At 40.7% G+C, this 27,182-nt stretch overlaps 1 protein-coding gene across 1 annotated transcript in view; it reads right to left on the minus strand.

Moving 5' to 3' along the window:
- The window catches only part of col7a1 (collagen, type VII, alpha 1), a 320,662-nt gene that overhangs the window by 179,844 nt on the left and 113,636 nt on the right, over window positions 1-27,182 (minus strand). Inside the window, exons 25-34 of the mRNA XM_059943970.1 lie at window positions 26,419-26,550; window positions 25,212-25,358; window positions 23,642-23,761; window positions 12,230-12,379; window positions 9,598-9,737; window positions 8,910-9,033; window positions 7,674-7,817; window positions 5,325-5,494; window positions 2,434-2,472; window positions 53-79 (exon numbers count right to left, since the gene is read on the minus strand). Of these exons, the coding sequence (XP_059799953.1) occupies window positions 53-79; window positions 2,434-2,472; window positions 5,325-5,494; window positions 7,674-7,817; window positions 8,910-9,033; window positions 9,598-9,737; window positions 12,230-12,379; window positions 23,642-23,761; window positions 25,212-25,358; window positions 26,419-26,550 (1,193 nt within the window). The remainder of the gene's footprint in view (window positions 1-52; window positions 80-2,433; window positions 2,473-5,324; window positions 5,495-7,673; window positions 7,818-8,909; window positions 9,034-9,597; window positions 9,738-12,229; window positions 12,380-23,641; window positions 23,762-25,211; window positions 25,359-26,418; window positions 26,551-27,182) is intronic.

Raw genomic sequence — 27,182 nt, forward strand, 5'->3', positions numbered from 1 at the left:
AGTAGGATTTTTGACTGAGAATCTCTAATTTAACAGTAAAGACAATACTTACATCTTTTCCTGATTCACCTTTCTCACCCTGTGTGAAAGAAAACAAACACAATAACTTTGTCAATCATTCTGAACAAAATCAACGCAAGGTCTTTGCCAGGTAGTGGGCAAGTGAATTCTCCACTGCTGTGGCGAAGAATGCTCAAACACACAGACAACGAAGGAGAAACTCAGCAGGTCAGGCAGCATCTATAGAGGGGAATAAACAGTTGCTGATTTTTTAATGAGACATTCCTGAGAAAGGATCTTGGCCCAAAACATCAACTGTTTGTTCCCCTCCATAAATGCTACTTCAGCTGCTGAATTCCTCTAGCATTTTGTGTGTGCTGCTTTGGGTTTCCAATACCAGCAGAATCACTTATGTTTATGAAACACTTAGACGTTGAGTGGACTCATGAAGGGGATTGATTAAGTTTTGGACATTATGGAAATCAAGGATTTGGGTCAGAGCAGGTGCGTGGACATAGCTCTGAGTGTCAACCATAGCCTTGTCAGATGCCAAACCAACTCCTTTTCTTAGTCCTCATTCAAGGAACTTGGATCCATCTACAAGCAGGTTGGTTGAAATCTGGAGTGAGCTGCCAAAGGAGATGGTGGAAGCAGGAACAGTAACAACTTTTTAAGAGGCATCTGGGAAGGTACTTGATTGAACAGAGCACAGGGTGAATTTGAATCAACATGGTAAAATGGGATTAGTAGAGACAGATAAATAGGATTGTGGATCAGCACAGACCAAAATGGCCTGTTTCAATCTTTCACAATTGTGGATCACATGGTAATGTAGCAGTTGGCATAACGCTATCACTCTGACAGTGATTGACGATCAGGTTTCAATTCCAGCATTGCCTGTAAAGTTCTCCCTGTGACTGCGTGGGTTTCCACTGGGTGCTCCAGTTTCCTCCCACAGTCCAAAGATGCATGGGTGAGGGTTTGCAGTTGTGGGCAGGCTATGCTGGCACCAGAAGATTGGTGACATTTGCAGGCTGCCTGGCATAATCCTCACTGATTTGATTTAATGCAAACAAAGCATTTCACTGTGTCTTTTGATGTTTCAGTGTTCATGTGACAAATAAAGCTGATCTATTCTCTCTTTTTACTCTACAACTCTACTATGGCTCTAAGATTAGAGACTCTGATGAGCCAGGTATGGTTAACATGGAACATAAGAACATTAAAGTGCAGTATGGAGCCTTTGGCCCACGATGCTATGTCAACCTTTCAGCCTGCTCTAAGCTCAATCTATCCCTTCCCTCTTACATAGCCCTCCATGTCTCTATCATCCATGTGCCTACAATAGAATTTTGTAAATTAAAATATTGAAACAAACACTGAAGTGCATCATTTGTGTCAATGACTAACACAGTCAAAGGCTGTGCTGGGGCAACCTGCAAGTGTTATAATGTTCTTGGTTCCAACATAACATGCCCACAACTCACTAATTGTAATCCAAGCGTCTTTGGATTGTGGGAGGAAACCAAAGAGCCCAGAGGAAACCCACAAGGTCACAGAAGAACACACACACTCCTTACAAACAGGCAATGGGAATTGAACCCCAGTTTTAGAACTGGAGCTGTAAAGCATTATGCTACAGTACCAATCTATCAACTCCTTTCTAAATGATCTTCATTCTAAATGCTACTATCAATTCTTTAAGATGGTAACAGAACCCAATGTTTGGATGACAGTTAAGGTGCTGGGCCAGTTTAAAAAGGTCAAGGTGCTGGGATCCGAAGCGAGAGACTGGCCTGTTCAGCTCATTGCTCTGTTTTCTGCTGAAAACTCTCTGTGGATTCTGTTCAGAAAGCTATTTGCTTGTTTTTATTGCATGAATGATTTGTTTTCTCTCTGCACATTGCATGTTCGATGGTCTTTTTTTAATGGGTTCTTTTGGGTTTCTTTGATTCATGGCTGCCTGTTAGGAGACGAACCTCAAGATTGTATAATGTATGCATACTTTAGTAATAAATGTACTTTGAACGTTGAACTAATATGTGACAATTGTGAGTGATGAAAAGCAAGGAGACTGAAAATCCTTTGTGATATTGTGTGTGCGAGTTGGGTTGGGAGGACTGGCTCTGCGGCCTGCAGTTAATGAATGACACAGAGCTGAATTGAACTGAACTGAACATTCCTAGACTGTTTCCATGATTCTGTGGTTCGATGTTTTACATTCTGTGTTTTTCACTTGTTTTTTGCCGTTTGTGCAATTTGTTCCTTTTTGTCTGTGCGTTTGGTGTTTGATGTTTTCCTTCATGTTCCATGGTGTTTCTTTGTTTCATGGCTGTCTGTGGGGAATGCGAACCTCAGGGTTGTATACTGCATACATACATTGATAATAAATGTACTTTCACTCTTAGATTCATGCAACATAAAGATATCTACCTTTTGGCAACGGGAGGGACAGTGGTCTACACCATTACCCTAAAGAAAAGAATATTCAGAATTAATTTTCACATGACCTGAGAAACTTCCAAAACTTTCAGAAGTATTGGTATTTGGTGCTTGTATATTATTGCCATATTTACCCAGCTACTGCGTAAAACTCAAGTTTTGTAAACCATCCACACAGATTTATCTCAAAGCATACTACTTTGGAATATAGAGAACAGTGCAAAAATCTTAGACACACACACACACACATACAGATGAACGGTCTCGGCCCAAACTTCGACTGTTTACTCCTTTCCGTAGATGCTGCTTGACCTGCTGAGTTCCTCCAGCATCTTGTGTGTGCCGCTTTGGATTTCCAGCGTCTGCAGATTTTCTCGTGTTTGTTCTGCACAGTACTGTAGAATATAAATCGGTACTGCAGCGTACAGCCCTTTGGCCCATGATGCTGTACCAACAATTTAATCTACTCCAAGATCGATCTAACCCTTCCTTCCCAAGTAGTTCTCCAGTTTACTATCGTCCATGTGCCTAAAAGTCTCTTAAATGTCTCTAAAGTATCTGTCTCCATCACCGTTGCTGGCGGGATGCTCCACGCACCCACCACCCTATATAATGAACCCACCTCTGACATCCCCTCTATACTTTCATCTTAAAATTATGTGAGAGGGAATTTTATATCAGGAAATGTGAAAAAAAGAGTTGAGCAGTGAGATTACTTTATTCTATTCATTCTCTGCACTTTCCTCCAAACACTTGAAAATTATAAGACCATAAGATATAGGAAGGAGCAGGATTCGGCCATTTAGCCCATCAAGTCTACCCTACCATTTCATCATAGCTGATCCATTTCCCTTTCAGCACCAATGTTTTGCCTTCTCCCCTTATCCCTTCATGCCTTGACTAATCAAGAACCAATTAATCTCTGCCTTAAATATACTCAATGTCTTGGCCTCCATAGTCGCATATGGCAACAAATTCCACAGATTCCCCACTCCCTGGCTCAAGAAATTCCTTCTCATCTCCATTCTAAAAGGATACCCCTCTATTCTGAGGCTGTATCCTCTGGTCTTAGATTCCCGCACTACAGGAAACATCCTCTCCACATCCACTCTATCGAGGCCTTTCAGCATTTGACCGGTTTCAATGAGGTCACCCCTCATTCTTCTGGATTCCAGTGAGTAGAGGCCCAGAGCTATCATATGAGAAGCCTTTCAAACCTGGAATCATTCTCGTGAACCTTCTTTGAACCCTTGTCACGTCGGCATATCCTATGCTTCCTTGTATTAGCTATTTCCACTCTAGGATAAAGTCATTGGTTGTCCACTCGATTTATACAATTTTGAGGAAGTACAAGTGAAAAAGCAGTATCAGGATACAGACTACAGTGTTACAGTTACAGACACTAATAATCTAATTCTTAATTACATCAATAGTTTGCATTTATATAGCACCTTTAAACCACACAAGCGCATTCTCAGACAAGCCCCAACGCCCAGCAGATGAACAAGATTGGATGGAGAGGTGTGTTTTGTTGGATTCGGGTGTAGACTTGTTAATTTCCTTGTTGTTTAAGTTTCCAATGCTTGCTAGCATTTTTTATACAATAACCTATGTAATAGTTCAGTGGATTTTCCTGCAATTATGGTACAGGTACTTCTGTATTTTGCTAAAAATTTCTTAGTTTTCAATCGCAGGTGTCTCATCACTTGAATCAAGCTATTTTATAGTTTAATTGTTATCACTGGAATGTTGTTATGTTTCGTCTGAGTAGGAGATGCCCATAATTTCTTTATCCTTTGCCTTTCCTTTGTTCCTTGGCTCCACTTTCTTGTTCCCCTTCTGAACTTGTAACACTTAATATAATGATCCTGCGCAATAACAGATGGAATTTAACACAAACAAGTGTGAGGCTTTGCACTTCGGTGGGACCAACCAGAGCAGGTCTTACACAGTGAATGGTCGGGCACTGATGAGTGCGGTAGAACAAAGGCTTCTGGGAATACAGGTCCATAATTCATTGAATGTGGTGTCACAGGTAGATAGGGTCGTAAAGAAAGCTTTCGGCACACTGGTATTCATAAATTCATACTGAGTACAAGAGATGTGATGTTATGTGGAAGTTGTATAAGACCTAATTTGGAGTATTGTGTGCAGTTTTAGTCACTTATCTACAGGAAAGATGTAAATAAGGTTGAAAGAGTTCAGAGAAAATTTACAAGGATGTTGCCGGGTCTGGAGGACCTGAGTTGAAAGGAAAGATTGAATAGGAGGACTTTATTCCTTGAAACATAGAAATATGAGGGGAGATTTGATAGAGGTATACAAAATTATGAGGGGTATAGATAGGGTAACTGCAAGCAGGCTTTTCCCACTGAGGTTGTGTGGGGCTATAACCAGAGGTCATGGGTTAAGGGTGAAAGGTGAATAGTTTAAGGGGAACATGAGCTTGATTTCAAAGTTTAAGAAAAATTTGGATAGATATATAGATGGCATGTGTATGGAGGGCCTTGGCCCCGGTGTAAGTGGATCAGGGTAGGCAGTTTAAATGATCCTGGATGGACTAGATGGGCCGAAGGGCCTGTTTTTAAGCTGTACTTTTCTTTGACTCTAATAAGCTTTATGCTTATTCTTGTTTTCCAAAGAATGTTTGGATCACAAAAACATCAGGTTCCGACAGCTTTAAGGAAGCAGGAGGATAAGGGATTTAGAGAGCATACTTCAGAAATTATAGCCTAGGCAGATGAAGACACAGAGAACGATAAAACTTTGAGGTGAATCAAAGGGTTAGGAAAATTAAATGGTGGAAAAGTGAGGCAGAGGAGTTCTTTTGCCCTACACACAGGTCCATTTGAAATCTTTTGCAATGGGTTCATACCACTTACATTTGGCTTGCTGGCAGCAACACAGATTACATCTGCCAGGGCCCCTTCAAACTGGGCGAGCATCTCAAAGTTTTCTGCATAGAAGATGTGCTTCGAGTCTCCGTCAGAAACGATACTCTGCAGTTCATTGATATCTGCTTGCCCGACGCCAACTGCATACATGTGGATACCTAACATGGAGATAACGAGTAGCTGAGTTATAGACTGGTTTTCTCTCCTGTGTTGCAGGAATAGAGTAAAACTGGGTCATCTTTCTCCAGATGTCCCCAAGCCCAATTCCACCCAATCACTCCTTGATGTGACATGGAAACAGAAACCTGCTCCTTCTGCACTGATCAACCATTCTTTGAGATGACGGCCCATCTTTCACTCCACCATCACTATCTCTGTAACCCATTTCTCCTTGAATATTCAAAAACCTATTGATCTCTGTTTAAACAAAATGACCAGCTCTGCACAGCAAAGAGGGTGGCACGGTAGCATAAGCAGTTAGCGTAACGCTCTCTGCTAGCCCAATGCCAACTGCATACGACACCTGCAGCAAGGTCAGGGTTCAATTCCACACTACCTGCAAGGACTTTTTACCTTCTCCTCATGACCACATGAGTTTACTCTGGGTGCTCCAGTTTCCTCCTACACTCCAGAGATGTATGGATTGGGGTTGGGGATTTGTGGGCACACTTTGTTGATGCCAAATGCATGGTGACGCTTGTGGGCTGCCCAGCACAATCCTCACTGACTTGATCTGACACAAACGATGCATTTCACTGTCTGTCTCAATGTATACGTGACAAATAAAGCTGAGATGATCAAAAAATAATCCATCTAATCTCTCTGGGTGGAGAATTATATTCCCATTCTCAAGCTGATGAGATTTCTCCCTATCTGCATAGTAAATCAGAATCAGAATCAGGTTTAATATCACTGGTACATGTCATGAAATCTGTTAACTTTGCAGCAGCAGTACAATGCAATACATGATAAATATAGAAAAAACAATTACAGTAAGTCTATGTTTGTATATTAACCAGATTAAATAAGTAGAGCAAAAACAGAAATAAAAAGGTAGTGAGGTAGTGTTCATGGGTTAAATGTTCATTTCTTATCCCTTATTCTGAAGCTGGGATCCCTGGCTCCAGACTGCTCAGTCAGCAGAAATATCCTCCCTGTACCCACATTGTTGAGACCCATATAAAATTTCCAAGTTTCTGCTCTATCCATGAACCTGGCCAACTGTTGTTTAAAAGCTGTTACTGTACCTCCTTCAACCGCTTCCTCTCTCAACTTAGTTTATACACTTGTAACCTTCTGCTTAAACGTTAGGTTCCTATTAAAACTTTCCCCTCCCACCTTAAACCTATGTCCTCAAAACCTGGAAAAAAAATTGAAGATTAACAACAGCTTCTTTCCCTCTGCCATCAGATTTCTGAAAGGTCCAAGAATCCTTGACCACTCCCTCAATTTTCCTCTTTTAGACATAGACATAGAAGAGTACAGCACAGGAACAGGCCATTCAGCCCACAATGTTGTGCTGAACCAGTTAAAAAGCAAATCTTTTGCACTGTTTACTTATGTATATGTTATTTTAACTTACATATTTTTTATGTCATACCCAGTACTGCTTCCACAAAATAACAAATTTCACTGTATATGGGTTTTGGGATGGCAGGGTGGAGATATGTCTCTACCAAAGGAGGTGTGAGGTGCTCCTTCCCTCCACTAGCCTGAAGCTCACCCTTGGGAAAGGTGTAGCTCCTGATCAGTGTCACGTGAAGCCAGGGGGGCAGGTGTAGGATGACTGTGTGAGCAACTGGCACATATCACGTCCTGGTTATGTAACCACTGATGCCAGGCAGACAGTCTCTGAAGAGTATTGATAATGGCTGGGGTCACCCGTCTTGTAAAGTCACTGCCCAGAAGAAGGCAATGGCAAAACACGTTTGCAGAAAAATTAGCCAAGAACAATCATGGTTATGGAAAGACCATGATCGCCTACATCATACAACATGGCACATAACGAATGAATTAATAAATCTGATTTTGATTTTGATTCTGAACACTGAATATTTTCATCCTATGTATATACCTCCTGGTTTAATACACAGTTCTATGATTTACTCCAATGATAATGAAGGACAGATGTATGACTCGGCTGTTGCCTTCTCAGTGGTTCACAAGATCTGGAATCTTTATAAGGCTGGAAGTTGGTGGTGGGCAGAGGACCAAGGAGGAGAATTCCCCCTCCCCAATAATCCCTAAAAAAGCTGTGGACCAAACTACAGATTCAGCATTTGGTCTCCTGATGTCTGATGAGCCCCTACGTCAATGTGAAGAGTGGATGAAGAATACCTGCGGCCCTTGCTCTCTCTACAGCATCCACAACTCTGTCGTCCGAGCGGCCGTCTGTTATGAGGACCAGCAAGGCAGGAACTTGTGGGCGTCTCCCTGCAGAGGTATGAAGCACGTTACGCAGGACAAAATCTATGGCCTTCCCTGTGAAAAAACAGAAATGGAGATGGCAAAGAAAAAATGAAGAACTTTGTTTAATATATAACTTTCATCTCTGAATCAGAACATGATGGGGTCAAATTTTACCCCAGTGTCACCATATACAACAATAAGATTCATATTCTTGTTGCCAAAAGGTTTTTAAACACAGTGAGTGGTGTCTTTGTGGAATGTGCTGCCAGAGACCGTGGTAGATGCCGATAGATTTGCACATGGATGAAAGGAAAATGGAAAGCTATTGGCTATTTAGGAGGGAAGGGTTAGATTGATCATGGAAGATCATGTGCCAAAGGGCCTGGAATATGCTGTAATGTTCTGTGTTTGAGTTAGTCATGTTTGGAGAGATGGATCTCGAGGCGCAAGTCCATAGCTCCCAGAAAGTGGTAAGACAAGTGAATAGAATGGCAGAAAAGGTGTACGGCAGGCAAGCTGTCATTGGTTAGGGCATTAAGTATAAGAGTTGGCAAAAGTTAACATTTGAATGAAAGAAAAATGGAGGATTATGGGTTAGATTGATCACGGACTAGATTCAATTCTAAGTTCTACGTTCCATGTTCAATGAGTGGTTCTAACAACTTTCAAGGAATTTGATACCATTCAGAAAAAAACTGTCTTCACATACTGAAGGACAATTAGGAATGGCTGAGAAATACTGTGCCAGCAATGCTTGATCTCCCAAAACAAAAGAAATTAAAAAGTGAAGTTTTTCATTTATCAATAAGATTGAAAGAGCACAGAAAAAAAATTACAAGGATGTTGCCGGGACTCGAGAACCTGAGTTACTGGGAAAGTTTGAATAGTTAAGGGCTTTATTCCCTAGAGCATAAGAAGATGAAGGGAGATTTGATAGAGGTACATAAAATTAGGAGAGGTATAGACAGGGTAAATGCAAGCAGGCTGTTTCCACTGAGGTTGGGTGAAGCTAGAACTAGAGGTCATAGGTTAAGGGAAAAAGGAGGAATGCTTAAAGAGAACTTCTTCACTCTTACCCATGCCAGGGTCTAATCACACAGACATACAGATAGTGACGTGAACTACCTCCCAGTGAGTGACTTTTTGGTTATTCGGACAATCTACCTGTTTTAGTCCCACCAGTTCGATACTGAAGCCCTTCTATGGCTCGGAGCAGTTCCTGCTGGGTGTTGAGTTTGCCAAGTGGGATTTCAATCACAGTGTCATCGCTGTATTGAACCACTGAAATCTGAACAAAGTACCATAGACAAAATTAGAAGATTAAACCAGCATGGTAGCATAGTTAGAATTAAAGATTACAAGTTTAAGTATTAGTTTTTAGTCATACATATGTCAAAACATTGAAATGTACAGTGATATATGCATTGTTTTGCATCAACAGCCAACACAATCTGAGGATTGTGTTGGGAGCGGCCCGCATCTGTAGCCATGCTTCCAGCGGCTAATGTAATGTGATACGGTGACAGCGAGATTAGAATTCAATTCCCACCGCTGTCTATAAGAGTTTTGTACATTCTCCCTGTTAGCTGGCTGGTAGTGTAGTGGTATGAGCACCAGACTTTGAAGCGAATGGTCCCGAGTTCAAATCTGGCCAGCTCCTTGCACGCTGTCCATCCATGCTGGATTGAGCGTTGAGACTAGCAACTCAGCCTCAGTCAAATGCTACGTAAACAGCAAACATGTAGGTTTCCTCTGGGTGCCCCAGTTTCCTCCTAAAGATGCCTTGGTTAGTAAGTTGTGGGCATGAGAGCTGGCGACATGGACTGGTGACAATGTACTTGAGTAAGCCTACCTGAGTTGCATCAGGTCCAATGTTGGGGAGATGAGAGACCACATTGAGCAGGAACTGCTTCACCTTCTGGAAGTTGTCAAACCCAATACTCCCAGAGCCGTCGACAAGAAACACAATGTCAGCTCCAGCTTTACTACACACTGAAACCAAAGCAAAGCAGTCTCATCAGAATATAAGGGTGTCGCTTGAGGACTTGAGTTACAGGGAAAGGTTGAATACCTTAGTACTGGAGCAGAGGAGAATGAGGCAAGATTGGACAAAGGTCTACAAAATTATGAGGGGTATAGAAAGTGAAAGGTGAAATGTTTAGGGGAATTTTTCTACTCAGAAGGTGGTGACAGTGTGGAATGAGCTGTGAACAGAGGTGGTGGATGAGGATTTGATTTCAACATTTAATTATGGATAATTAGTTGGATGGGAGGTGTTATGTTTCATAACTTCAAAACGTTAAACTAAATCAAAGGAAGACACAGAAGTCTAGGAATGCAGGTTTAAGTTGGTGTTTACTTTATGTGAGATGCTCATGTATCACGTGGTATGCAGTTCACGTACCTGTACATATAACCTGTAATGAATAATTTAAACAAACACGAATGCTTAATCAAACAATATATTTACAATATTACTCAAATACTACTGAAATATTAAAAACACAACAGGAGAGATATGGAGGGCTATGGTCCGGGTGCAAGTTGATGGGACTAGGCAGAGTAAGAGATCAGCACAGACTAGATGGGCTGAAGGGCCTGTTTGTACACAATACTGCTCTATGACTATATAACATACAGAATAGGAAAAGCAAGCTGGAAGAGCCATGAGCTCTCCTACACCGGAGTCCTAGAGATGCAGCACAGAAGTGCTTGATGTTGTGGGGCCTACACTCGACGAAGTTCAGAAGGAGTGGGGAGGGATCTCATTGAAACCTACCAGATACTGAAAAGCCAGGACAGAATAGACATGCACAACAGTCCAGCATCCAAGAGCACAGCCTCAGAATGAAGAGATGTCTCTTCAGAAGTGAGATTAATTAATTAATCTGTTTGAATACAGGGTAAGGAGTCTTTATGTGCAATTTAGTATAATGTATTGATATATATATTTTTTTTTGCTTGTACTCTGTATTCTTATATGTAAATTAATAAAAATATTGGAAAGAGACAACTAAGCTGCAAAATACCAAGAAAAAAAAAAGAAGTGAGATGAGAAGAAATTCCTTCAGACGGAGAGTGTATTCAGAGTCAGAGGAATTTGTTCCCAAAGAGGGCTGTGGAGCCCAAGTCAGTATGTGTATTTAGGGCAGCAAACGATAGGTCTTTGATTGGTGGGGGGTGTTAAGAGTTACATGGAGAAGATGAAAGAATGGAATTGAAAAAAATTTGGCCATGACTGAATGGCGAAGACGATTCGATAGGCTGAAGGTCCTAATTCTGCTCCCATATCTTACGGTCTCATGGAAACAGAAGCCTCGGCCTCACTAACCAACATTTACACTGATCCTTCACCAACCCCAGGTTCCTTAAAGTTGTCATAGCTGGGGGAGGTAGTGGGGTAGGCTCCCACTACCTATTAAATGCTCCCAATGGCGTGCGATTCAAATAGCCTCCGCCAATCATGCCCAGCCCCCCGGTCCATGTGTGGCTTTGCTACAAAGCCTGGCGGAATCGTCTCTACAGACAGGAGAAGGGGAAAAGTCAAGTGTTCAGCACCTAAAACCAACCACTTTGGGCAGATGAGGCTCGTCAGCCGCGGTTGGCAGCTGATCTGGGAGAAGTAAAGCTCTGATCTCAAACCTTTGCTGCCTTGTGGCCATACTCATTCATAGGGAAGGGTTCAGGAGTAAACCCTGAGGGAAAAGTCCGGAGCTGGGGTCTCTAAGACAGTCCTACATTGAATTCAATGCAGACTGGCAACTCCCACAATGCCAATCTGTATTGATCTCTGCCATTCCTTTGGATTCATAAGCTGCATGGAGAGGAGAGGGGGGGGTCTGCTGCATGGGTAATGTCATTAAGGACCCCCCATCACCCAGGACAAGCCCTTTCTCATCACTACCATCAAGGCGGTACAGGAGCCTGAAGACACACACAACATTTCAGCAACAGCTTCTTCCTCTCTGCCATCGGATGTCTGAATGGACAACGAACACAACCACACTATTTTCTTTCTTCTCTTTTATTTGCTCTCTCTTTGCACTACTTATTACATTTAATTTTTATATCTTATTGTAACTTATAACTTCTTATTTTATTGTTATGTATTGCATTGTACTGCTGCTGGAAAAACAATATATTTCATGACATATGCCAGTGATATTAAACCTGATTCTGAATCTGATGTCAGAGGTAGATGTTTTTTGTTACATAGAGCTTTGTAGGTGTGTTGAACACCCTGCCGCAGGGAGTGGTAGAGACGGATTAAGGATATGTAAGGGAGTTGTAGATATGAATGGGGAGCTATGTAGAAGAGAATGGTTAGATTGATTTTAGAGTTGGTTAAAAGGTCTTTGTGTGCCAGAGGGCCAGTACTGTGCTGTACTCTGCTATGTTCTGTGTTTTATAAGTGGGGGAGGGAGCAGGACAGCAGGTTTAGACCTGGGAAAGCCAGCTGGAGGATTCTCTGTTGTACTGCTCACCGAGTCGCTCAGTAATAGAGGTCTGAGGTCCGAACTCTGTTCCAAACACGGGCCGGATAGTAAAGATGTACTCTCGCCCAATTTGCAAGTTGGTGATCTGATAAGAAGTTGTAAGTGCCGGCAGAGTGACAGACTGCTGCTCTTCTTGTGCTATAAGAATGATAAAACACAGAGGGATTAATGGGGTTGTCATCAGCATTCTCTGGTTCAGTCACATTCAAAGGATTCCCTACTCATCAGCTAACAATTCTGCTATTCGCTGGGGTTAAATGTCCACAACTGTGCCAGATCTCAGCTCCTGCTCTCCCTAGTTTAAATCTGATGGTTCATGTTGCATTTGTTGGCGCTGGGGAGCAGGGCTCCAGTTGCTCATTCACTCATGGAACTGGTGACATCACTGGGAACATGAATATTTCTCACACTGGACAACCCATTTAGACTTCTTCCCTGCAAACCTTGGCACTGTCAGTGACGATCACTGTGAAAGGTTTCACCAGGATGTTATGGTCATGGAGAAATGGTAATCCATAAATGCTGGCTGATTATTGTTGGACACTTAAACAGCCTCAGACACTGAGTACAACCGAAAATCATTAGCAAAACATTTTTAGCTTAGTTGGACTATTGCAAAGCATCAGCACCTTCATGCACTTAAACTCATCATATTCAATAAAAATTAATTTCATGTTTCTCCAAATTCCTACTTGATATAAGTAGTTTGAAATACTGTAATATTTATGTTCAGCTTCAAGTGCTCTAACATAGACAAAATGAAATTCTGAGGAAGCAACACTTTTGAAAAAAATTCTTGTCCAGTTATATTTACTTGAAATGCCATTGAGTGAGACCATCTCAGATGGCATGGTAGCATAGTGGTTAGCAAAATTCCTTACAGTACAGACAACCTGGATTCAACTCCCATCACTGTCTGTAAGGAGTTTGTACATTCTTCCTGTGACCATATGTGTTTCCTCCAGGTACTCCGATTTCCTCCCACAGTCAAAGACCCACTGGTCAATATAAATTGTGCTGTGATTAGGCCAGGATTAAATTGGGGGTTGCTGGGTGGCACTGCTCAAAGGCTGGAAGGGCCTGTTTCACACTATATCTCTAAATAAAATAAAATTTTAAAAATCAGGTTCACTGCAATGTCCCCCATTTGGTCCAATTCCCACCTCCTTATTGCCACACAGCCTTGCACTTTATTCTTGCCCATCAAATTTCGATGCCACTTGACAACAACAAAGGAAATTTACCAGCACGATTAACTACCACATACCAGCCTCCCTATGGACTCTGTCTACACTCCTTGCAGCTTGGTAAAACAGCCAGCGTAATCAAAGACACCACCCACTGTGGTGAACTACATATACCTGTCTGGACACGCCCCCCCCCCCCCCCACTGACTGCTCCTGTGGCTCCTCCCACAGACCCCGGTATAAAGGCGATTGAAGCCTGAGTCCTGCCCTCAGTCTCCAGGATGTAGTATGGTGGTCAATTGCTGCCTGTTCTTTCTTCCAGTCAATAAAAGCCGATATCTCGCCTCACGTCGCAGAGAGTTATTGATGGTGCATCACCCACCGTGGACCTTCTCCCTTCACCCCTCTCCCAATGGGTAGAAGACACAAAAGCCTTATAGTACGCGCCACCAGGTGCAAGGACAGTTTCAACCTCACTATAAGATGACCATTAAATATGACTATCCCTGGTATGATAAGTTGGACCCTTGACATTACAATCTACCTCCTCATGATCTTGAGCAACACCCACAAAATGCTGGAGGGAATCAGCCAGTCAGGCAACATCTATAGAGGGCTTTCTATGGTTTATTGTCCTCCATAGATGCTGCCCGACCTGCTGAATTCTTCCAGCATTTTGTGTGTGTTGCTCAAGATTTCCAGCATCCACAGAATCTCTTGTGTCTACCATTATGATCTGCACTGTATTTTTCTCTGAGGTTGTTGGACTTCATTCTGCATTCTGTTAGTGTTTTACCTTGTTTACCTTGACACACTGTGTCATGATTTGGTCTGTATGAACGGTATGCAAGACAAGCTTTTTTTTTCCACTCTATCTGAGCATATGTGACAACAATAAACCAATTCTAAAACCAAAATGTCTTTGGGATGTAGAGAGGAACAGCAGCACATGGATGAAACTTGTGTAATCACAAGGGAGAGCATGCAAACTCCATGATAGCACTGAGTTTGCAACCATGAAGTTCTAAAGTACATAGCACTCCTCCCTGCTTAGCTATAAACTGAACTCAATACAGAATACATCTCAGCTATAATCACAGTATACTATATAATACAACCGCCAAAGTCTGACATCCATAGCATAGTTATTTTTAAATGATCCCATTCAGACCTAAAGATTTAACTGCTGTCGAGGTTTTCTTACTCTTGAGGAATAACATGTTTCTTGACAAGGGGAACCACTCTGCTTGGCTAGTGAAACAATGCCATGACAGCAATCTCAGGTTCTGGGGCCTTCTCCATGGTAGTTGTAGGAGTTGACTCTGAGACTGTCGGAAGTGGTTTTGACGGCTCTGGACATATTTCTTCTTCCTTCTTCTTCTAGCTTGTGCATCTTGATCTTGGGAAGGTGCATTTAGTTCACATGAGTATTCTCCTATTAATCCTCCCAGTGCCCCATTACAATCTGACCTCTCTTCTTGGCTTCCTCATCCACAACATCATCTGATGAATCCTCTATTTTTGTATCTCGATTGACTTCTTTCTTTTTGGCCTTCCATTCATTCATTCACTCATTCATTCATCCATTCATTCAAAGCATTCATTCATGCTTTGACCTTTGCATCTACTCTTACAAGTAACTTCTTATTTCCCACTTCCCACTTAAGTTTACACAATAACCGTAACACACGCAGAATGGATTCTGGTTCTTTATACTCACAAAAGCCGAATGCTTGCAACTTTCCTGAAGCTCTCTTCCAGCTTAAAACCAGGCCACATTTCGAAGTAGCTGCTTGATTAACATATCAGAAGCTTTCTCATGTATGTTGCCTAGAAAAACTGTTGTAGTCGGACTACTGCTTTCATTACTTTCACAATTCCTCTGAGCAACATGGTCCAATATGTTTTCCAACAAAGGCACAGAGGTTGGCACCAACACCTGTTTGTCCTCTGTTGGACCATGGTTCATGGTGTACAGCATGGAGACAGTTGTGGCATCGTCCAGTACCTTTCTTAATTTGCTTACAGCTGACTCTATTACAGAGGATATGGCATGCAAACTGTAGATGGATCCTCAATCAAGTTGTAGTTATCTTAGCCAATAACACCCCATAATGCTACCCATCCTGTTTACCATATACAGGCCCAATGTGGCTTGTTGGTTTTTGTATTTCACTATTATGAATGTCATTCCCACAGGAATTTTCTCCAGGAAAATTTCTTAGTTGGATACCTGCAGGCTTCAGTTTAGTGTCTTTGTAATGCTGTTCAGACTCATATTGTTGTTTGACTGAAACAGCTGAGCCAGTGTCCAATTCCATTTTAATTAATTTGCCATTCTTTCTGGTAGAAGCCATTTTGTTTGTCCATTGTTAGTTTTCAAATTGTAAATCTCAGGCCAACTCAGTCCTGTGTCACTGTCATTATTGTCAGATTTTTCATCAAAAAGCATGCAGATTAGTTCTCTTTCTGAAATTTCTATTTGACATTTTAGCTTTTTCTCTTCCCTGTGCGGTCCATTTATTTTTGATCAGCTTGACGTACTCTTTGTATGTGAATTAATTTGTTGCGTTTTCTGCAAGTTTCATCTTTAAACCTGTATTGGTCTGGTACGTGAGTCCAAACCACAATGGGACCAAAATATGTTCAGTTAGGCTGCTTTCTGTTTAGTCATTGCAATTTTGTTCAGGCTCACACTCATTCCCGACTGCAACTCAATTGCATCTCTGCCCGCTGTTTCCATTGATACAGCTATTTCAACTGCTATTTTAAATGCAAGCTGTGTTTCTACTAGGAGCTATTTTTGAATGTTTTCTTGTAAGATTCCAGAAGGTAAATAATCTCTCAGTGCATCATTGAACTGACAATGCCCAGACAATTTCTCCCCCAAAGCCATCAGACTCTTCAACACCCAAAGCCTGGACTGACACCTTACTGCCCTATTGTCTTGTTTATTATTTATTGTAATGCCTGCACTGTTTTGTGCACTTTATGCAGTCCTGGGTAGGTCTGTAGTCTAGTGTAGTTTTTTCCTGTGTTGTTTTTTCTTATGTAGTTCAGTCTAGTTTTTGTACTGTGTCATGTAACACCATGGTCCTGAAAAAACATCTCGGTTTCTGGTGATGTCATCGACAAGAATGGCAGCTTAAGTCATTAGCTCCTCCAGAAAAACGCATATTAAGCCCCATTAACTCATCAAATATATTTTTCGAAAAATATTTGAACTGAAAAAAGGGGCAAGAACGGGGAGAAGAAATGGAAATTAAAAAAGCGACACTGCGGAGCCTGCGTCCGAGAGGAGTGCAGCGAGCAGCTCTCTGATGTGACTGCGTGCTAACGAGGCGGCCGCCGGGCCTCGTTCAGGCGAAGCGGCGAATATCTTCGAAATCCTGAAAGAAATAATGGAGGTCCAGAAAGATAGGAAGCAGCAGCTCCGTGATATTAAGGCAGAGCTCACCAGCGTTAATCACAAAATAGCGGTGGCAGAGACTCTCATTGAGAAGGTGGAAGATCGTGTTCAAAATGTGGAGCAGATACTGAGTAAGACAATAAAAATAATAGATCACCAAAGAAGGTAAACTGCTTGACCTGGAGGGAAGATCACGGCAGAAAAATATCAGAATCTACAACATTCCTGAAGGAGCGGAGGGCTCGTCTATGACGGTGTTTGTCAGAGAGTTACTGCGGGACATGCTGGATCTTCACCCGGCAATGGAGCTGGAAGTCGAGAGAGCCCACCGCGCGTTCGTTCCGAAACCTACACAGGATAGAAAGCCACGCTCAATAATAATTAAATTCCTTCAGTACAGCACCAAGGTGGAGATTCTATGAAGGGCCTGAGGTAAGAATTTTTAGAGGATAAAATAATATATTTTGACCAAGATTACCCCCCCCCCCCCACGGTCCTCCAGAAATGCAAAGAATACTCCGAAGTAAAGTGAGTATTAAAGCAAAATAAGATTAGATTTCAAACTCCTTATCCTGCTAAACTTTGAGTGTTTTATGACAACGAGACACGGTTGTACCAGACAGTGGAAGAGGTGACTACAGATATGAAGGCCAGAGGGTTGCCCATCAGCATGACTAAAACGAAGGAAAGCCTGGCTAAGGAATTGTCTCGCTTGGCTTGGGAAATAGTGTGAGAAACGAGAAGGCAGGAGACGGGAGGAGGCCAAGAGAAGCTTATCAGGAAGAGACCAGGAGTTTTCCAAAAACAGTCCTCACCCACTTCAGAAGAGCCATAAGGTTTGGCTAACTTCAAAAATGTTGAGAAGCTAAACAGAAACAAAAGTACACGGTGATATACTTATCTTGAGAAATACTTATTATAATGTGGATTTTATATTACTTAGTTGTTATTCTTTATACGCTCCCTTACTCCTTTTTCCCCACCAAAATGAGAATATATATATATGTGTGTATGTGTATTGTGTGTGTGTGGGTGTGTGCATGTATATGTATATGTATATATAGGAGTACACAGGGAAATCTTTTCTGTGTAATGGATTTGTTCACTGACTTTTATGAATACTGCAATGGGGGCCCTCAACTCACAAGTAGGAGGGGTTATCCCCCACAGCTAGACATTTCCTCTAGCTCAACGCAGGGTCATTTACTAGAGACCACAGCCTTGGAATCACACGTTCGTTGCCATTTTTGTTATTATTTGAGTTTCTTGGTTCTTATTTGTTCAGGGAGTAGATTGATTAAGTTTTATTCTAATTTCAATGATACATTGACAGATAAATACAGATGGCTAAGGACAAGGTAAAATTCATTTCTTTTAATGTAAATGGGCTATTAAATCCAATCAAACGTAAGAGAATTTTATCCAAAAATGAAAAAAGAACAAGCCCATGTAGTATATTTACAAGAAACTCATTTAAGTGATAATGAACATAAAAAACTAAAGAGAATGGGCTTCACTAATCTGTTTTTCTCCTCATATAAATCAGGACATAGGAGGGGAGTTGCTATTCTTATCTCAAGTAAGCTAAATTTTGAAAAAATATTCGAAATGGGAGATAAAGAAGGCAGATATATTCTGGTAAGGGGGAATATAGACAGCAATTCAATTACTCTATTGAATATATACGCACCCCCGGGAAGCGATATTGGTTTCTTTCAGAAAATTACTGATATTATGGTAACAGAAACAGAAGGTCTCCTGATATGTGGGGGAGACTTAAATTTACAATTACAACCAAACTTATACTCTTCCAATAGAAAAACCTATGAAACAAAATCTTTACATAAGAAAGTTAATACACTTTTTGAGGATGTTGGTTTAATTGATATATGGAGGGACCTTTTCCCTGACAGAAGGGATTACACTCATTATTCTGCTCCACATTCTGTATATACAAGAATAGACTATTTCATAATATTTGGAAAAGACAAAGACAAAATAAACACCTGTGGAATTGGGACAATAGATGTAAGTGACCATGCACCTATATATTTATCTGTTGATTTTGACCTACAATGAAAGAATACTATTTGGAAACTAAATTCAAGTCTACTCAATGATCAGTACTTTAAGGAACAAATTAAAAAAGAAATTGGTCTCTACTAAGAATTTAATGATAATGGAGAAGTTTCTCCTCTCATTTTATGGGATACCCTGAAGGCGGTCTTAAGAGGGAAAATTATAGCGATATCTTCATATAAGAAAAAAATAAGGAATAAAACATTAGAGGAATTACAAAATAGGCTGAAGGAACTAGAGAAAAAACACAAATTGAATTTGGCACAGGATACATTAGAGGAAATTAAAAGAATTGGGAATGAAATAAATAATTTGGCTATGCAGGAAATCAGGAAAAACTTAATGTTTCTGAAACAGAGACATTATGAAAGTGGATCAAAATCTAAGAAAACACTGGCATGGAAACTGAAAAAAAAGGATAGCAGAAAATACAATTCATAGAATTAGGGACCCAAGAATGAAAATGATAAAAAAATAAACTAAGTGAAATTCAAGAAGCTTTTGAAGTGTTTTACAAAATGCTATACTCCAAAGTTCCAAGGGGAAGCATAACACAAATTGACACTTTCTTGAATTCTCTAGAGTTACCCACTTTAAGCGAAGAACAAAATAGAAGGATGACTGCTGACATAACTGAAGTTGAATTAAAAGCTGCAATTAGTAGGCTTAAATTAAACAAGTCACCAGGATCAGATGGATATACGGCAGAGTGGTACAAAGAATTTAAAAATGAGTTAATTCCTGTTTTACTCCCCACATTGAACTGGGCTCTAAAAGAGGCACAAATGCCACCCAGTTGGAAGGATAATCTCAGCTATACCGAAAGAAGGCAAGGATAAAATGGAATGCGGGTCATTTAGACCAATATCCGTACTTAATGTAGATTATAGGTTATTTACCTCCATCATGGCCAAACGATTAGAGGAGTTTCTACCCACACTGATACATAATGATCAGATAGGTTTTATATGACAACGCCAGACTCAAGACAATATACGAAGGACACTTCACATTATGGATCATATACAAAAAAATAAAATCGAAGCAATAGTGATAAGCGTGGATGCTGAAAAAGCTTTGATTCAGTTCATTGGAATTTTCTTTACAGAGTTTTACATAGATTTGGTTTCCAAGACACAATTATTAAAACTGTACAGACACTATATGACAATCCTACTGCTAGGATTAAAATCAATGGATATTTATCAAATAGTCTTACCCTAGAAAGGGGCACGAGACAGGGTTGTGCATGGTCACCACTACTCTTCGTGCTATATCTGGAACCATTAGCTCAATACATCAGACAAAATGAAGATATCAGGGGAATTACTATTAAAGGGACAGAGCATAAATTGGCTTGTTATGCAGATGACATTTTGATCTATCTAGGGCAACCAACATACTCTTTACCTAAATTGATGCAATCCTTTTAACAATATGGTCAATTATCAGGATACAAGATCAACATAGATAAAACCCAATTACTTTCATATTACTATAGCCCACCAAGAGAAATTGAAAGTCGATACCCCTGGGCATGGCACACAGAGTCTTTCAAATATTTGGGCAACATTATGCCAAAAGACTTGGCAAAATTATCAGAATGTAATTATCAGCCTTTATATAAAAAAATTAAGGAAGATGTGGCAAGATGGAACCTGATTCCTTTTTTCAGTCTCAGTTCAAGGATTGAGTCTATTAAAATGAATACACTGCCCAGACTGTTACACCTCTTTCAGACCCTACCAATAGAGATTAATCAAAATCAATTCAATGAATGGAACAAGATACTATCAAGGGATATTTGGCAGGGTAAAAGGCCTAAAGTTCGTCTCAAAACTTTTCAATTAAAATGGAAAAGGGGGGATGGGGCTTGCCTTCTCTTAGAGATTATTATTTTGCAGCACAGTTGAGAGCTGTTATATGTTGGTGCAACCCATCAAATAACGCTCAATGGAAAAACACTGAGGAGCGGGTACATCCCATCCCCATACAAGCAATTTTGGCTGATAACAACCTGCAAAGGTACATAAATACTATTGATAACCCATGGGTGAAATTGACTCTTAAAGTATGGAAAACTACTATAAAAGAATATAATCTAGAGGGAGATATTGCAATTCTTAAATGGTGTGTATATGACTCTGATTTTACACCAAATAAATTGGATGCTAGATTTAAGGACTGGACAGCTAAAGGAATAACAGTTCTTTGCAACATAATGAAAGAAGGAACACTGTTCAGTTTTGAAATGCTTAAAGAGAAACACTTATTAGAGAAACAACATTTTTATCGGTATTTACAGATGCGACAATATGTTAATAAGACGCTTAAAAATGTAACCAAGGCCAATACATGCTTGATAGAGCTCTTTAGAAAAGCATATAATTCAGATAATGGTAGTAGAATCATTTCAAGCATGTATAAGGGGTTGTCAAATATTAAAACACATTCGACTTCATACATTAAAACAAAATGGGAGAAGGAAGGAGGGATAATTATATCTGAGGAAGAATGGACAACAATATGGAGATATCAATGGAAGTGTACCAGTTCACAAAAATGGAGGGAGTTTGGATGGAAAAACTTGATAAGATATTTTATTACACCCGCTCAGAAATCCCATTATGATAGTAACCTTCCTGTTTGCTGGTGAAATTGTGGAAATCAAAACGCAAATCATTATCATATTTTTTGGGACTGCCCTGTTATCAAAAACTATTGGAGGGGGATACACAATGCCCTACAAGACATCTTTAAATGTGAAATACCCTTAGAGAGTAAGGCCATATATTTTGGATATATACCTCAAGAATGGTTGAAAAGAGATAAATATTTAATGAATATACTGTTGGTGGCTGGTAAAGAGATCCTTACTAGGAAATGGTTATCACAGGAGAGCCCAACTTTAAATACATGGATGGAAATTACAATGGACATTTACAAAATAGAGGAGATAACAGCATCTGTTAATCATAAACTGGAACAATTTGGTTCATACTGGGAAAATGGTTTAACTACATAATGCCTCATAGGCCTGATTTTATTCTCACAAATCAATGAATCTGTTGTAAAAAAAAAGGATCACTCCCTACTTGTACATAGTTCTTTCCTTTTACTTGTTTTTTCTTTCCACTGTTTTCTATAAGTGTATACCCCAGATAAATACTTTGTGGAGATTTTGCGATATATATGGTTATATGTACAATATCTGAAATACATCTTATGGAAATGTTTGATGAACTTCAATAAAAAAATTACAAAAAAAAAGGAAAAACGTTGTCTCATTTTACTAAGTATGTACTGTACCAGCAGTTATGGTTGAAATGACAATAAAAAGTGACCTGACGACTTGACAATCTCTTTAATTCAGACACTTTCACTGAAATAGATACTCCTTCCTTGTGATTCGTTTATGAAACCTAAAGCATTCTGCAATCAATGGTTTTGGTTCTAAACATTCCTGCATTACTTTCACAATATCAGCAAAGGTAATTTTAGCTGGTTTGGTTAGGGCAGCTAAACTTCAAAGCAGACTGTCTGCCTTTAAACCCAATGCACTCAGCAAAATTGATACTTGCCTCTCATTGGGTATTACAATTGTTTCAAAATACCGCTCAATTTGGTCAGTATATAAAATTGAGTTATCTGGTGTGTAAAAGCAATGATCTTTCCAAAGTCGCCAGCCATTTCTGCTTTTTTTTTTGATGATTATTATCATTCGATACACATTGTTTATGAGCCCAGGAATTCTTCCATTTTCTCCATTTCTCTTTTTAACTTAATCATGTCCTCCCTTCTGAAGAACATGTACTGCGCTGCGGTTTTTAAACTCAAACGTCTTGCTGCACTTCGAAAGGTAAGTAGCCATCTCAGGTTCCTTTTAAAAATATGTCATCACTACTGTTATGTTTTATAACTTTGAAACTTTAAACTAATTCAAAGGAAAACAAAAGCGCTGAGACAGATGTGAGTCTATCTCTGTGTTTTGCTTTAAGCAAGAAATGCACATATCATGAGATAGCATGAAGACATATGAAATTCATGTTTTTTTACATATAACCCATAATGAATTTATTTAAACAAACAAGGATGCTTAATGAACAATATATACAGTATATACAAGATCACTCATACACTACTGAAATATTAAATGCACAGCACCAATCGGAGGGGTCAGAGGAGAACAGCCAGACTGGTTCAAGCTGACAGGAAGGTGACAGTAACTCAGATAACCACACATTGCAACAGAGGCATGCAGAAGAACATCCCCAAATGTAAAAATACGTCTTGAAGTGGATGGGCTGGAGCAGCAGGAGACCACAAACATACATTCAATGGCCACCTTATTAGGTACAGGATGTACGCCAAGTGTCTATTTATGAAACATTTCAATTTTCCCAGCCCCCGTGGTGGGATTTGAACTCATGGCTTTCTGTCTGCAATTCATGCCTCCCGATTACCAATGCAGTAATGACATCTCTGCACCGCCTTTTTCAGCCCTACCTGAACATGCTATATTTGAAATGCAACAGGAAATGCTGAGAGTATGTTAGAGGTCAGCATATACAAACATTTGCATAACATTTACATTTTTAATTCCAGACTTCCAACACTGGCGGTGATTTGCTTTTAAATCGGTTTGTGGTCATGCTTTAGAAGCGTGAGGCTTCAGGCTTCCAGTAAAAGATACCGAAAGGCAAGAGGTTTCACAGCTTAACCTACCTGAGGCGAGTTTCCATGAGAGGATGTAACTCGTTACACCAGAACTGCGTTTCCAACCAAGGACAACCTCCCTCGTGTCGACATATATCACTCGGAAATCCTGCACAACCTCAGACCGGCCTGCAGACAGAAGTAACAAGTGGGCTTTCAGAAATGTGGAAGACTGATGTCCTACACAAGCCAAAACCCATTGCAATAAAGCACCAGTCACATTGTCAGCCCACATCCAACCTGTCTGCACTTACATGAAGAATATTCCAGAATCCTGCTCCCTGCAGGAGAGCTCCTGCACAGAACAGGAGAGCCTCAACAACAAAGGCAAGACATATCTCCTTAGAAGTGATTTGGTTAAAGATTTAGTGTTTCCACCCTAGACATTTTCTCTTCTACCTCCTTCCGTCAGGCAGAAGATACAGAAGGCCAAAAAGTCACGCCACCAGCTTCTATCCAGCTGCTATGAGACTGTTGAATAGACCTCTTGTACATTGAAGACTAAATGTTGATCTCACAGTCTACCTTGTCAGAGCTCTTTGTGCTTTACTGTCTACCTGCACTGACCATAACACATAGGAGTAGAACTGGGCCATTCAGCCCATCAAGTCTCTTGTACTATACACTTTCTATAACTGCAACACTATATTTGGCATTCTGCTGCTGCTTTTCACTTATGCTACCTCAAAGTACTTATGTTTTTGAAATGATCTGTATGCATGGCTTGCAAAAATAAGTTTTTTTCTGTATCTCATTGTTGCCATCAGGTAGAAGGTAAAAGATCCTCAGGACTCAAGATCCTAGGTTCAGGAGCAGTTGTTATCCCTCTTGAACAGAAGGGGATAACTACACTCATTTTTCCATCCATTGAGATGTTCCAACAACCAATAAATCTCGCTTTAAGGACTTTTTATCTCACTGTCTCATGTTCTCGTTGATTGTTGCTATTTATTTATATTTGCATTTGTTCAGTTTTTTGTCTTCTGCATTCTGGCTGATCTTTCATTGATTCTGTTATAGTTACACTTCTATAGATTTGCTGAGTATGGCTGCAGGAAAATGAATCTCAGGGTTGTATATAGTGACGTATATGTACTTTGAAGATAAAATTTACTTTGAACTGCGCAATCATATTTTTAACAGTCTCATCAACTCTTCCTTGATTCTACACGCATTCACACGAAGGGAGGTTTACAGTAACCCATTAACCCATCCCCCCAAGTGTCTTTTGGATGTGGGAAGAAATGGGATCATCTGGGAAAACTCACGTTGCCGCAGGGAAAATATACAAACTTCTCTAAGACTCCATGCAGGGTCAGGATTGAACCTGAGTCTCTGATGCACAGAGGCAGGAATTCCCCTGGCTGTGACCAGAGTTGGGGTCTGTGGGATCCTGCTGGGTGCAAATTGGCTATCGTATTCCTTGCACTGACAAAAATTTACACTGCAACTGACCTTCATTGGCTGCAAAGCCCCTTGGGAAGTCCTAAAGACTGTAAAAAGCCCTTTGAAATGAAACAAGCATAACAGCAAACTCTCAGTAGATGGACCAGCAATTAACCATTTCTTGTTAACTAACCTGTTGTAGCAGTGATTGTGCTGTAAGGACCTTCACGATTGCCAAAAACTGCAGCAACTCTAACGAAGTAACTTCTCCCAGACTGCAGGTTTAATATATCGAACGTGTTAATGTTTGCTGAAACCAGTCTACTGCTTTCTGCTCCTCCTGTAGATGAAACAGAATCTTAATCAAAAACTATATTTCCTAACCACAGTTTAAAGGAAGAGAAGTTTCAACCTTTGTGTGCACGTTTGTACCAGTGAACAAGCAAGATACATTCTCAGTTGGATAACTACAGCCTTTTCTGACAATCAGACCTCAGGAAAGATGTTAAGAGTTTGGAGAGATTATTAGGACTGTACCAGAGTCTCAGAAGTAAGTTAGTGGAGAGGCTCAAGAAATTAGGGTTGTTTTCTTTCAGTAGAGACGTTATATAGAAAATGTTTAAAAAAAATTTGAGGTTCTGGAATCAGAGTCACTTTATAATTAGATGCTCCTGCATCTAGTGTCATTTTATGTACACACAATCAGTCTATGTATGTAAGGTAATCCTATGTATCTACCGCCACACTCAACAGTTACTTGTTCATTGCATTTTACGGGATTGCTTTAATAGTTATATTTATAGTGGGGATTTCATGATTATTGTGTTTTAATGCTGCATCATATCTGGAGAAACAATCATTTTCTCCTTTACGCTCGTGTGCTGAAGAATGGCAATAAACTTGTCAGCGAGGACAAGAGCGGAGAGTGGAAAGTGGAGGACGAGCGTGTGCTCGGCCCCATCCGCGTTTTCCTCTTCCTCTCGCATAAGGAGAGTGCAGGAGTCTGAGGATCCACGTTGCGAGGATCGATCAGTGAGGCCGTGGACTCATTTGGGGGGTGGGGGTGGCTTTGAGGTTCGTGTTGCATGTGTTTCTGGATTCTGGTTAACTCTTCTGCTGTTATTGAGTGGTTTGATTGGGGTGATCAATGCGCTTCACTGAAGAATGACCCTGTGGCCTGCAGTGGGCCTCAGCTTCCACAAGTCCGAAGAAAACAACCCCTAGTTTGCCCAACCTCTCCTCATAGCGCCTGCTCTCTAATCTAGACAACGTCCTGATAAACCTTTCCTGAACTCTCTCCATAATCTCCAACTCCTTCCTCTAAAGAGGAAACAAAAAAATGAATGCAATACTCCAGCATTTTATAATTCCTCTGGTGATGTTGTACGGAAACACTTTACCCTCAAGTGGTCTCCAGTAGATTTGATACCCCGTGCTTCCTGGCACACTGCTCCAGGTAATCTGAATCCGCCTTGTTGTGGAGCCAACAGCCCGCAGGTTCTCGACTCTTCCCGGCGGACGCTCAGCTGTAGCTGTGGATTCAATGCAGAGGAAAGATCCCCAACAGGTTAATGTGGACAGTACTGAGGAGTGGGGTTGGGGAGGGTGCTGGGGGGGGGGCTGGGTGTGAATGTGGAAACATCCCCTTTGGGAAACGGGACATTATAACCTTGACTGCAGAGATGCTGAAAGATCAGTGATGCTGATCAGTTGTGGTAACTGTGAAATACAAATCTGGGAATGGGGCCAACAGCCGGTCTGGATCAGAGACAAAGGAAATTTAATTTTATTTTGGGATATAGCACAGTAATAGACAATGAGCACGCATTACACCCATGTGACCAATTAACCTACTACCTGCACGTCTATGGGTTGTGGGAGGAAACCAGAGCACCCAGAGGAAACCCACAAAGTCATGGGGAGAACGTACAAACTCCTTACAGACAGCAGTGGAACTCTATCTGTGCTGCTAGCACTTTAATAGTGTTATGCTAACCGCTACTCTAACGCACTGTCCAAGTGCAAGATGAAAGCTTAAGATCATATCAGACAGCATCTATGAGACGGAGAGTGCTTGGTAAACGCGCGCGCACACACACACAAACACACTCACATACACACACACACAAACATACTCACATACACACACACAAACACACTCACA

The sequence above is a fragment of the Hypanus sabinus genome, chromosome 19 (genome assembly GCF_030144855.1).
Source record: "Hypanus sabinus isolate sHypSab1 chromosome 19, sHypSab1.hap1, whole genome shotgun sequence".
Classification (NCBI taxonomy): Eukaryota; Metazoa; Chordata; class Chondrichthyes; order Myliobatiformes; family Dasyatidae; genus Hypanus; species Hypanus sabinus.